Source organism: Aulonocara sp. 'chitande type north' Nkhata Bay, linkage group LG9 (assembly GCF_057382095.1).
Source record: "Aulonocara sp. 'chitande type north' Nkhata Bay isolate Kocher_YH1m ecotype deep benthic linkage group LG9, A_spYH_male_GT1.1, whole genome shotgun sequence".
Lineage (NCBI taxonomy): Eukaryota > Metazoa > Chordata > Actinopteri > Cichliformes > Cichlidae > Aulonocara > Aulonocara sp. 'chitande type north' Nkhata Bay.
The window spans coordinates 15,419,805-15,431,355 of NC_141352.1; the positions used below are offsets into that span (position 1 = coordinate 15,419,805).

At 42.5% G+C, this 11,551-nt stretch overlaps 1 protein-coding gene across 5 annotated transcripts in view; it reads right to left on the minus strand.

Moving 5' to 3' along the window:
* Positions 1–876: 876 nt before the first annotated feature.
* mllt10 (MLLT10 histone lysine methyltransferase DOT1L cofactor) overlaps positions 877–11,551 on the minus strand; it is a 51,496-nt gene continuing 40,821 nt past the window's right edge. For 3 of the 5 annotated variants that reach the window (XM_086306046.1, XM_086306049.1, XM_086306050.1), the window contains 8 exons: positions 9,458–9,548; positions 8,201–8,391; positions 6,745–6,894; positions 6,020–6,075; positions 4,494–4,795; positions 4,124–4,147; positions 3,712–3,802; positions 877–3,389 (listed from right to left, as the gene is read on the minus strand). In XM_086306046.1, the coding sequence (XP_086162172.1) occupies positions 3,108–3,389; positions 3,712–3,802; positions 4,124–4,147; positions 4,494–4,795; positions 6,020–6,075; positions 6,745–6,894; positions 8,201–8,391; positions 9,458–9,548 (1,187 nt within the window). In that variant the 3' untranslated portion in view covers positions 877–3,107. The remainder of the gene's footprint in view (positions 3,390–3,711; positions 3,803–4,123; positions 4,148–4,493; positions 4,796–6,019; positions 6,076–6,744; positions 6,895–8,200; positions 8,392–9,457; positions 9,549–11,551) is intronic. The other 2 variants (XM_086306047.1, XM_086306048.1) reach the window with 2 other exon arrangements.

Genomic DNA, 11,551 nt, shown 5'->3' on the forward strand with positions numbered 1-11,551 from the left:
ATTTTCGAGGGAGTGGGGGGGGGGGGGGGGGGGGGGGTGCAGGAGGAAAGTGAGCTTTTAATTACCAGGGCAGAAGCAGATGTAGCAGAATGGTGCCCCCACCTCTTCAACGCAAACACAGCAGCGGCAGCTGGAAGTCATCAGCTTTGGTTGTGGGTGCATATTTGTAAGGACAGGAGCCCCGAAGCACAATGTTTAAATTTAAAGATGTTGAGTTTCTATTGGCACTTTGGTTGCTCGATGATTATTTATTTTTCTCCCCCAACCCCCTCACCTCCCTTCTTGTTACAGAATAATTCACATCCCGCTTAGCGCCTCCTCGTCCACAATTTACAGTGTAATTAATGGCACGGAGTATTAGTCAGGAAAGGTTTGACTCTATTCAAAATACAGCTTACAAGTCCGCTCGTAAGAGTGGCTTCAAACTGGGGGAAAAGAAACCACTGGTTTAACAGGAACATTTTAATCTCATCTACACTCACCTCGTAAATCATCTGACATATGCGCAGGAAGGACAAAAATAACATGCATTTAATCAGCGAATTAAAATATATGCAGCTTGTAATTTATTTTTTGATAATATTAGTTGTTTTAAAGAAGTATTTGTGAGGTGGCTAAAAAATTGTGAGTTTATGAACGGGCTCTGTTGGGGGATTTTTAAACTGTGTGCATTTGTTTTGAATTAAATGTCATCTTATTGGGGGTTTTAGTGCCGTTTTAGCACCAGGCCGGATAAAAACTAGTGTCCAGCCCTCTCTCTGGTTCATTTAGTTTCTTTCTACTGATCAGCGTCACGGTAAAAGCAAACACATTTACAGCATGCGTGATTTTGTGATTTTTTTACTGATACTTTGATACAAACACCAAACGCTGCTCTTACTTAACCAGAGTGTTTCTTTAATTTTCTTTTTTTTTTTTTTTTAAATACATTGTCAATCCCCCACCAATTTTTTTACACTCTTAGAAAATTTATCCAACAAAATGTGTGCACAGATGAAAATATGGTGCCCAGAGTATAAAATGACTTTCCATCAAGAAAATGGTGCAAAACATTAAAAAAAAGAAAAAAAGAAAAAAAAGAAACACAATGTCCCTGCACATATAAAAATAAATTAATACTTTTGTGTCCAGTCACTGTCAACCTTATTGTCTGGTCCTAAAGATTCACACACATGAACTGAGGCTTCATTGGCTTTCCTTCACACCAGCACGACCAATCATAATCACTTATGTACAACCAACGGCCAATGAGAAAGATTTATGTACACTTAACGAGGTAAAAACTGTGCCACCAAGTACCCCCCCTGACACACTTCCTCCTCCCCTACAAACACCTATATACAACCACAACCCCTCCCAAATCAGCCAGCTAATAAGTAGCTCCTAGCTTTAAACACATGACAAAAATAGAAATCATTAAAAGGGTTTACAGCAAGATTAGACTGAACAGAGGAACAAAAGAAAAAAAAAAAAACTTTACACAGTAGTACAAAATGATGCTAAATTGCAAAAACAAGCGGGCTTTTAAAATATATCATCTTATGCCCATTACACAAAACCTCCAGATAAATAGAAAGCACAACACAAAGTTGGCTTTGATATTAGAGAATGCAGCAGAATAAAAGTTCCTAGTTTTGTTAAAGAGACGTCCAGCCTGAAGGACCAAGAGTTTTTGTAATCTGTTGCCTTAGCAACGCAGCTTCATTACCAGTAGCACTGTGAAAAATTGGGTAGAGTGACCAAGTGTTTTTTAATATATATATATATATTTGTTTGCTTTTAAAAAAAAAAAACAAAATCCCACTTTCCTCTTTTGGCCTCAGGCACTTGGGTTTGGACCCTGATTGGCCAGTCCTGACTGTTGTGGGTTTATAAGTGGCCGCTGCTGTCGGCCTTTTAGGTCCTGATAGGCTGGTCCTGCTCAAGAGGTAGGTGCAGCAGGAGGCTCAATCGGGAAGATGAAATGCAATCACTTCCACTTGCTGATAACCAACTGCGTGGTTTATCTCTGAAAGTGGATGTGTGACGTGGATTTAAGCATCTTTGTGAACATTCAACGTACTTTTTTGAATAATCTTTTTTTCTCCTCTTTTACATTTCTTTTCCCCGAATGATCCTCCTGTATCTGGCCCAGAGAAGAGACAGTCAAAAGCAAGGCTTCTGTGGTGACCATACGAGGCTTGGCTCACGGACATTAATGGATGTACGCAAACTGCGGGAAGGAGACACGGGGAGAGAAGGCAGCACTGAGGACGTGTGGGACATTTCCTCATTTAATAGTCCCTCCAGGACTGCTGCGAGACAGATGTCAATCACACATCTATGACTGGTAAGTCCTATAACAGGGAATTGTACTGTTGTCCTAATCATAATATTGCTGCCATTTTCTTTTCTTTTTTTTTCAAATGTTTGTAGTTCTGTGTGTGTGCCAGCTTGTGCGCTGCAGCACAACTGCTGGTTTGGCTGAAGCCCCTGAGAGAGTGAAACAGCAGAGAGACCAGACCATTACAAAAACATTAATTTAAAAAAAAAAAAAATGAGAGAGGAAAAAAAAAAACCCCAAAACAAAACCTGGAACAAGATTCGGAGTAGGAAACACCGAAGAAATAAAAAGAGTTTCTGGGAACCTGTCAGTCAACTGAACTGTTGAGAGAAGAGACTAAACACACCATGTCCGCTGGTGCTACGTACTGACAGTAACACACGTTCAGTTACTACCAGCAGTATTAAATAACTAAAAAAATCTTTAAGTAGACAAAGCAATCAAAATAAGGACTCAAAGCAGCTAAAAAGTCGTTAAATCAAATAAATAATACAAAATGACACAAAACGTGGTGTCGAGATCAGAACCTAAACTACAGACAGTCTTCTGTATAACTCCACACAGAGAGAGTGTGTGTGTTATGCTTTAACACACTGCTGGAAACAAATATCTAACATGAACACATTTTGCTCTCCTGCAGATGTTCTCATCACTAACCTACAAAGTTGACCAACAGACTGATCCCAAAAAACTCTGCGCATGTATATATATATATATTTATATTTATATATATGTAAAACAAAACAATAAAAAGAAAAAAAGGAAACAAAAAGAACATATGCCGTCACGTCTTCTCTTGCCCTCCGACGCCAACGGCTTTTTCGGCTAGCCGAGGCTTCTGCGCCCCTGAGCCATGCGTGTCGGCGTGTGCGTGCTGCAGCGCCAGGAAGGGGTTGGCGGTGATGGTGCCTTGGCCCTGGCTCTGGGCGCCGGGCAGCAAGTTGTTGATGGGCAGCTGAGCGGAAGAGAGTGGGATGGAGGGAATCTGGGCAGAGGAGGAGAGGGACTGCAGCTGCTGGAGGTCCTGCTGCTGCATCAGTTGGTAGAGCAACACCTGCTGCTGCTCCTGGGGAGCAGAGGGAGGAAGGGGGAGATGCAAGGAGGGAGGAAACAAGGAGGAAGAATGAGAGAAAAAAGAAAAAGAAAAAAAAGAGAAGAGGATTAAGTGGAGGTGTCATTAAAGAAAAGAGTTGAAGGGGGGAACAGAGCGTGAGACAGAAGAAAAAAAGCAGGGGAAAGTGTGGAAAAGAGGGGAAGAAGAAGAGTTAATAAGCTAGGTGATTTAGACTATCGTCTAAAAGAAAATTGTAGCTCAGTGTCTTTGTGTTTAACTGTGTGTGATAGTAGTAAGTAATCAAATGTGCATAGTGTGTGTGTGTGTGTAGTACCACTGAAGGCTGTGAGGACAGCAGCTGGTGGAGCTGATGCTGCTGCAGGAGCAATCTCTGCTGCTCAGACAGCAGGCCAATTCGTGCCGCGCTGAGGAGACAAAGCACACTCACAGTGAGACAAACGCAATTAACACTCTGCCTGCACAGTACCAGACTGTTTAGCACACTTTTTTAAAACATTACAGGTCTGTGACGGTGAGAGTGACAGAAAATATTAACATTTATCTGTTTCTATAAGTTATAAAGAAAAACATGAGCTTATTTTTTGCTTCAAAAACCCCCAAAACAAAACAAGAAAAGATTCAAACTCAAAAAAACATGCATGACTACAGCATTTCTTCACAAAGCTGACACACTGATGAAAACAGAGCTACGGCGGTTTGTGAAGTGGCACCAGCTTCTGCCTCACCTGGTCTTACTAGTTGCTGAGCTGCTAAAATCCATTGCGGAAGCAAAAAGACACAAAGAGGAAGAGAGGATGCAATAAAGTTCACATTTAAACTTCTTGGGAAGCCGAGACAAACATATTCCCGAACATTTTCAGTACTTAACTATGTGCTTATGTGAAAGGGCCTTGAAAATGTGAAGCTACTGACACCCATCTGGAGCTCTTTAACTCGCTGACAGTCAACCAATTTGTTGGGAAGGGTGATGTGAAACCGCATGTATTGATTTTATTATCATCAAAGGCTTCCAACACAATTCGCATCCCAGTGTTGATGCTTTATTAATCTGAAAAGGGCGCTTAATGTATTAGAGGAAGATGAAAACAGCCATACTTGTTATTGACGGGCAAAGTGACGCCTGTAGCTGCTCCTGTAGTGTGTGTGTGAGGGCTGGAGGTGCCGGCCGGCGTCTGGATCACGCCGTTCAGAGCCCCGACGATTCCACCCATGCCCAGCGCACTCCCTGCGCCCAGAGCCCCCATTAGCCCCGCCACGCCGCCCAACCCAGCCGGGGTCACCCCTACGGAGGCGACCCCATTGAGCTGTGGCTGAGGTGGACTCTGGGACACCGAGGGAGGTGTGGAGAGGGAGGAGGTGGAGCCACTACTGCTGTGACCACCACAAGATGCACTATCCTGAGGACCAGAAAGAGACTCCCATTAATGACAAGTCCTGCATTCAGAATCTGTAGCTATGTCCTAATTCATAGGCTGCATCCTTCAGAGGACCAGGCCTTCACGTTCTACATGGGCCGGGTCCTTCGAAGACCTAGAAGGCCGGAAGTGCAAGGCTGTGAAATGGGATGGTCTAGCCTTCAGATTTCGGGGGAGATCAATAAACTCAGCCGTCTGCTCCTCGCTTGCTAATATATAACAGAACACTGGAGTACATTCTCTACCATCTCACACTTCTGTGTTTTCTGTTTGACGTTTATTCAGCTGTGTCGAAACTATAACTTTAATCTCAGCCAAACCGATTTACTCAGGAACAAATAAAACACTGAAAAAAGCCAAACAATAACATTTTAAGTGACTTATATTTCATGTTTAACCCGAGTGAAAGACCGCGGGGATCTGAAAACGATGTGCCGGGAGTTTGCTGTTCTTGCCGGCTCTAGTGAGCCTTGACCACCCGGTCAGCTATCGAGCTGGTGGGTAACAGACACCTTCGAAAACGTTGAAGCACGTTTGCAAATATGTGATGTCTTGATAAACCAACCAGATATTTGAAGCTTACACAGCTACATTCTCGCCTGAAAACATCTTAAAAGTTTATTTGGTGACCCAGAAAAAGTAATAAGAGTAATATTAAAACTAAGTAGCTGCCGCCATTGTTGGAAACTGGCGCTATGAATTCTGGGATAGGTTAATGAAGGACACATTTGTCGGCCGCATTTGGAGCAGCCTTCGAATTGGGACAGCCTTCATTGCCTTGCTGTGACATAATCGACCTTCAAATACGGCCTCCGAAGGATGTGGCCTATTAATTGGGATATGCGTTATTTCACACCTTTTTGACATTAAATTAAAGCGATCATTACAGTTTGCTTAATTTACAATGTTAAAGAATAAATAGAATAAAAGAAAAAACTTTCAAAGTCTACAAGCCTGTGAGTCAACTACAAAAAGTTCTGTTTATATTGCAATTTCTATTCTGACTTTAAATCTTGCCTCTGCCATTTGCCATAAATAAATTACTGAGTGTTCAAGACTAAAACTAACACTGAAACTAATAAAAAATAAATAAAAATAAAGCCACTCTGGAAAATCAAAACAGAAATCAAAACAAAGCATAAAAACTAGTTTGAAAACACAAACTCTGCTGACTACAGAGGAGTCAAACCACGAATTTGTCCTTACCTGAGTCGCCACAGGTAAAGATGAGTCAGCTGCTCCCGGCTGGGCTCCCTTCACATCTGCGGATAACCGAAAGGTTAGACATGTCTCAGTAGGGCCAGTCTAAAAAATGTGAAACCTGCTTTTCAAGTTCTAGAAATTTTCTGTGCTAAATGACGTCAGCCAGCAACAATCCATCTTTTCGATCGGGAACAAGAGAGTAGCTCAGTCAGATCTTAAAGCTGAAAAAAAATAACATGTGCAGATGCAAGAATCTGAATAACTTTGATATAAACACATGCATGCATCAGGCTGTGCTATGGGAGGAAGGGAAGCTGGCAGAGGCAGGGTGATGATGGTTGTTACTCATACATCCTCCAAAATAGTGTTGCAGGCCACATTCAAACCTTTCATGCCAACAGTATTGGACTGTCACATTTTCAGAAATATAACACACCCTCAGTGCAAAAATTTCTTGAACGATAACTTTAGGTGTCGTCTTGGCCTTTAAATTCCCGAGCTCTCAATCTGATCAAGCATCTGTGATATTTTTTTAGTCCATGGAGGTAACATTTTAAGGATCTCCTGCTGCCATGCTTGATGCCTGATACCACAAAACACATCAATGGGGGGGGCAGCTGTTTCAGTGACACAAAGCAGACCTGCACAATGCCAGGCAGGTGCTGTGGCTCACTGGTGTGCATCATTCACCTTGATTTCTAAGTAAGTAAGTAAGAGTGTCTGTGTACCCGAGGAGGCCGTGGCAGGTGTGAAAGGCACTGATAGCTGTGCGCTGAGAAGCTGCAGTCTCTCTTTCTTCATGGTCAGAGTTTTTATCTGCTCCTCCAGCCTCCTGTTCTCCTCCTGGAGCTGGTGCAGAGACTTCAACATGCTCACCACTGAGAAAGAGAGAGGGAACAGAAAAAGCAGCGATTTTTTATTTCCTGCTCCAAATATTCTGTAATAGCTCCGCTCTGAATTTTCAATTTACTGCTCTCCACACCTGTGTGAGAAAATAAAGACTTCAAAATTGCACAAATGAAATAAAACTCAGCCCCGTCAGTCTGCAGTCAACACTGTTAGCCCACTTGTTGTTTTAGCTGCACCACAGTGAAGGTAAAATAACCAGTGCTGGTGCTGGGTTATATGCTGGGATGAATCTTTACAGGACTAACCCTTTCACCAATATCCTTACTTTCTAAAAGGCCACTCATTTTCTAAATCTGCCTTTTCTTATACCTCACATTAACAACACACACAGTGACGATCAGACAGATACTCAACACAGACATGTCAGAGATCAAGGTCAGCTACAGTGACCTTGCGCCTGCACGGACTCAGTGTCGGGGGAGGAGGGTTTGCAGATGCAGGAACTTAAACCTGACTCATCCGATTGAAGGACAGCCTTTCTAACGACCAGGCTGCCATCCCCCTTTTTCATTTTCACTTTATTGATCCCAGAAGGGATGTTCAGATAGGTAGATAACCAGCAAGAGATTGACAGGTGCAACAATAACAGATAAAGTGAAAATGTGACTGAAAGAGGGAGCGGCTCTGCACAACAGCTCGAAGGCAAAGAGCCGACGGATCAATTGACACAGAGAAGGAAATGGTGAAGTGGACAAAGTGTATGAGTGCGTGTGAGGTAGGAGATTAATCTCCTGTCATTTTTGAAATGAAGAGAATTCACCTTTTGTTTTCATACTGCCTTTGTTTGATTTCAGGCCTTTTGCCTTATACTGTATCTTTTAAATAGAGAGTAAAACTATTATTTGGGTTTTTTATGTGACTTATTTGTTAAATAAAATGCTGTGAGGGTGTCACAGGTAGAAATAAAATCCGTCTGGTGAGAGACTTAAATGGAATTAACAAACTCATAAGTGTGTATCAAACAGAATCATCCGATTTCAAAAGGCTATATTTTTTAAAGTAATGGACATAAAAGCTTTTGGTATATTTTACATACAAAATTTTCACAAGTGCTCCACATCCCTGTGGACACCCGGCATTAGTCCACACAATAGTCAAACTCGTCCCATACTTTTGCAAGCATGTCTGGAGTCACTGCAGCCACTGCTACCAATAATCACTCCCTGCTTAGAGGCCTGTTTTTCAGTAGTTACTGGTGAGCAATAGTCTGAAATCGGACGATTCTTTTAGGTAATCTTGTAGTTTTAAGGATGCTTGGTGCTTGCGTCTTCTCACCGTCTCCTTGTGCTCCCTGCTGCAGCAGGAAGCTCTGCCCTTCGTTCCACTGCCTCTCCAGGAGCTGCTCAATGCTGGTGGCCACTGGGGGCAACGTCTCCCCACCTCCTCCCGCCCCTAGCAACCCCTGCCCCGGCCCCGGCAACGACCCAGAAGAGTCATAGCGGATCTGCAGGCCACCAATCGGAGAGCTGAATGTAGGGGAAGAGAGAGAGAGAGTGCATTGATAGAAAAGGAGAGATGGAGAGGTCAATAGGGAGATTAACGACCTAACATAAACGTCAGACAAACATAGTCACTGCTGGCTATAAAACTACATCAATTTGTTGTTACAGTGGCCCCTAATGAAAAGGGGCCAGGCTTTCTGTCTGCGCGTGAGAGCTAGAAAAAGACTAGGAGAGAGAGGAAGAAAGAAGACATGCAACAGGGGGAGACAGACAGAGAGAGGGAAGTGCACTGTCTTGATGCGATAAATCTCAGTGTGCACTGAGACAAGCTGTTGGAGCCTGAGGAGAGGAGGAGAGGGGAAAAGGGGAAATAAAGGACACCGGAAGAGATGACTGAGCCGTAGGGGTGCAAACGGCATCTTATTTTCCCCTATTGTGGAATGTAAAAATATGACTTAACTCACCACTCGCACATGAAACTTTAAAGAAGCTTAAACAGTCTTAAAGTCGCCTCATTTTGCTACAGTGTTTCCTTTTGCAGTTAAATGTCATTTATCCTAAATTTAAGACCAAAAATTTAGATTTAAAAATAAAAAATAAAACCATATATAACCAACCTTATCAAGTGAAATCACCCATTCCACAGACAATAGCGGAAACAAAAAAAAAAGTTTATCTGTATGATCAATTTCCCCGTGATCCTGAATGATCCATGCAAACATTCCAAAATGGAGGAGATACAATAACTCATCACACTGTCCTTAAACACAAGAAGACAAGAAAAAAACATCTAACTGGACTTGAAGGATGGTTACCACCTTCAAAAACACAAGTTATCGATGGCTGAGAGAGCAAGAATTGCCTGTAGGGGCAAGAGCAAAAGAGAGAGTGTGCATGTGTGTGTTTGAGGAGTGAGAGGAAGAGAGGGGAGATGAGGGGGCCAGCAAAGGGAAAAGCAGAAAGGGGGAGGGGGGGATGGGTGAAGGAGGGGGACCAGTGAGGAATGTAAATGGTGAGGGAGTGCTGGGGAGGGTATCTGTGTGTGTGTGTGTGTGTGTGTGTGTGTGTGTGTGTGTGTGTGCGCACTCACCGCGGGGTGGTCTTGGGAGAAGCTCTTATGGAGAAGCCCTGAGCTCCGACACAACCGCCGCCGCTGCTGCTGCCGTCTCCCGCCTCCTGATCTGCACACAGACACACACACAGAAAAAAAAATAAAAAATCAATTGGACGAGAACACGGACAGAAGATGTTTTTCTGTTGTTAGGATGAAATTATGGAATAATGTTGACATGAGCATAAAAATGTGGAATTCATTTGTGGTCTTTAAATGAATGCTCTACAAATTTTGGAGGGTTAGATGTGAGAATAAAGACGTTTATCTGTTTGTTATTTTATTTTAGTTTCCTACTTGGAAGTTAGGGTACTTTTAATGATCAGAATACAGAACAGGCATAAACATAAGCATTACAGCATGAGCCTGTTCAGTCATTATTTGTAATATAGGAATGGATCTTAGACCAACTGCTTTGCACAATATATGCTGAAATAAAAATCAAAATATCCACACAGAGCCGGCTGAAGTTGAATGTGAAAGCGCACTCACAATACTGTTTGCAGGTTATTTTTTTAAGCCACCAGTCAAGACAAAAACAAGAATAAAAAACACGCTTCTTCATTTATTTAGGCAAGCAAACAATACAGACTGCAAAACATCCCAGACATCCGTAACAACCCAGCTTTCCTGCTTTGTTTTCTATCCTCGGGCTCTTTGTGATCACCTGCGTTTTAATACAGCCAGACTCATCGTTCGGTCGTTTATTTCTGTTTCCTGGCAGAGAAAATGAGTCATTTAACTGTGGCTTGTAAATACTCTTTGCATAGTGTTGCAATGCTTAAAAATTGATCATTCAAATGTCTTATAGGGAGCTTCACACACTGATCCAGACCGGAGACTCTGAGCCTTCTTTAACGGCTTGGAAAATCACACATCAGGACATTTGTTAAAGTTTGACAATTTGTTAAAAACGCCGTTTTGAGCTCAAGACATGTTTCTGCTCCAGGAAATGACAGATTTGTCTTGACCCCAGCTGTAAAACATAGTTAAGTAGGGTGGATCTTCATCGCGCTGCAGAGCAGTTACACAGCACAATCACTCCCAATTAACTATATTTTGATTTCTTTAATTTTTTAATTTTTAAAAACACTTTAGTTATAAAAGAAAATATGTGATGGTTAAAACACTGGTTAATTTTGGAGATACATACAGGGGTGGCAGTCTGCATGACCCGAGACACACTGGAATTTCACCCCAGGCGTACAACATTATTTTTCAAAAGCATAATTGTCCTCTACCACACTAAAGCAAATTGCCGTTGTTCCTGGATTTATCCACTCTGGAGTATATTTTTTCAAGGGTCCGGGATGATAAAAAGAAGTGAAGACAGAGGACCCTTTTCAAGTTTTTCTGTTTTCCCTCTGACCCAGGCTACATGCGCTGCAATACTGTGGGCTCTGCAATCTACAAAACTCTCTCTCTCTCTCTGTATCTCTTTCAAACACAAGCCTTCATTCAAACTGCATGTGCTTCCCTCTCTACCTTCTGTGAGAGTCTCTGTCTCTCCTCCCTCTGGGCCCCTGGCCAGACGCTTCTTTTCATTTTCCTCAGTGAGAGTAATGAATCACACATGCACACAGACTTTTGCATTTACACACTCACACAAACTCCCCTCTACTTAAGACAGTCAATCCCAGCTTTTACCCCCACCAGGTCACCACTCCAGTCCCTCGCTCTCTTCTTTTTCAAGTCCTTTTTTCTGTCGTAACCCTTTTCGTCCCTGGCACCTCCCTCCAGACACTCAAAAGCAAAGAGAAACGGCTGCCAAAGTAAACAGGCTGCATGCATACAAACACACGCACACACACACACCTTGCACGTTTACGCTCACATGACCCTTACTAGCCGACAAACAGAACTTCATGCTTATGTAGCCGCAGACACGTGTTCTCCACGTCTGTGTGCTTAATGTTATGGTAAGGAAATATCAATGTTCATTAAGGCTGCTTAATGATTATTTTCATTACTGGTTAGTGCAGCTCAATGAAGTAATAGGTCAATCAAGTGAAAATAAATCTGCCACTATTTTAATAATGAATCAACTGTCAATATTCCAAAAATAGTCTGTTT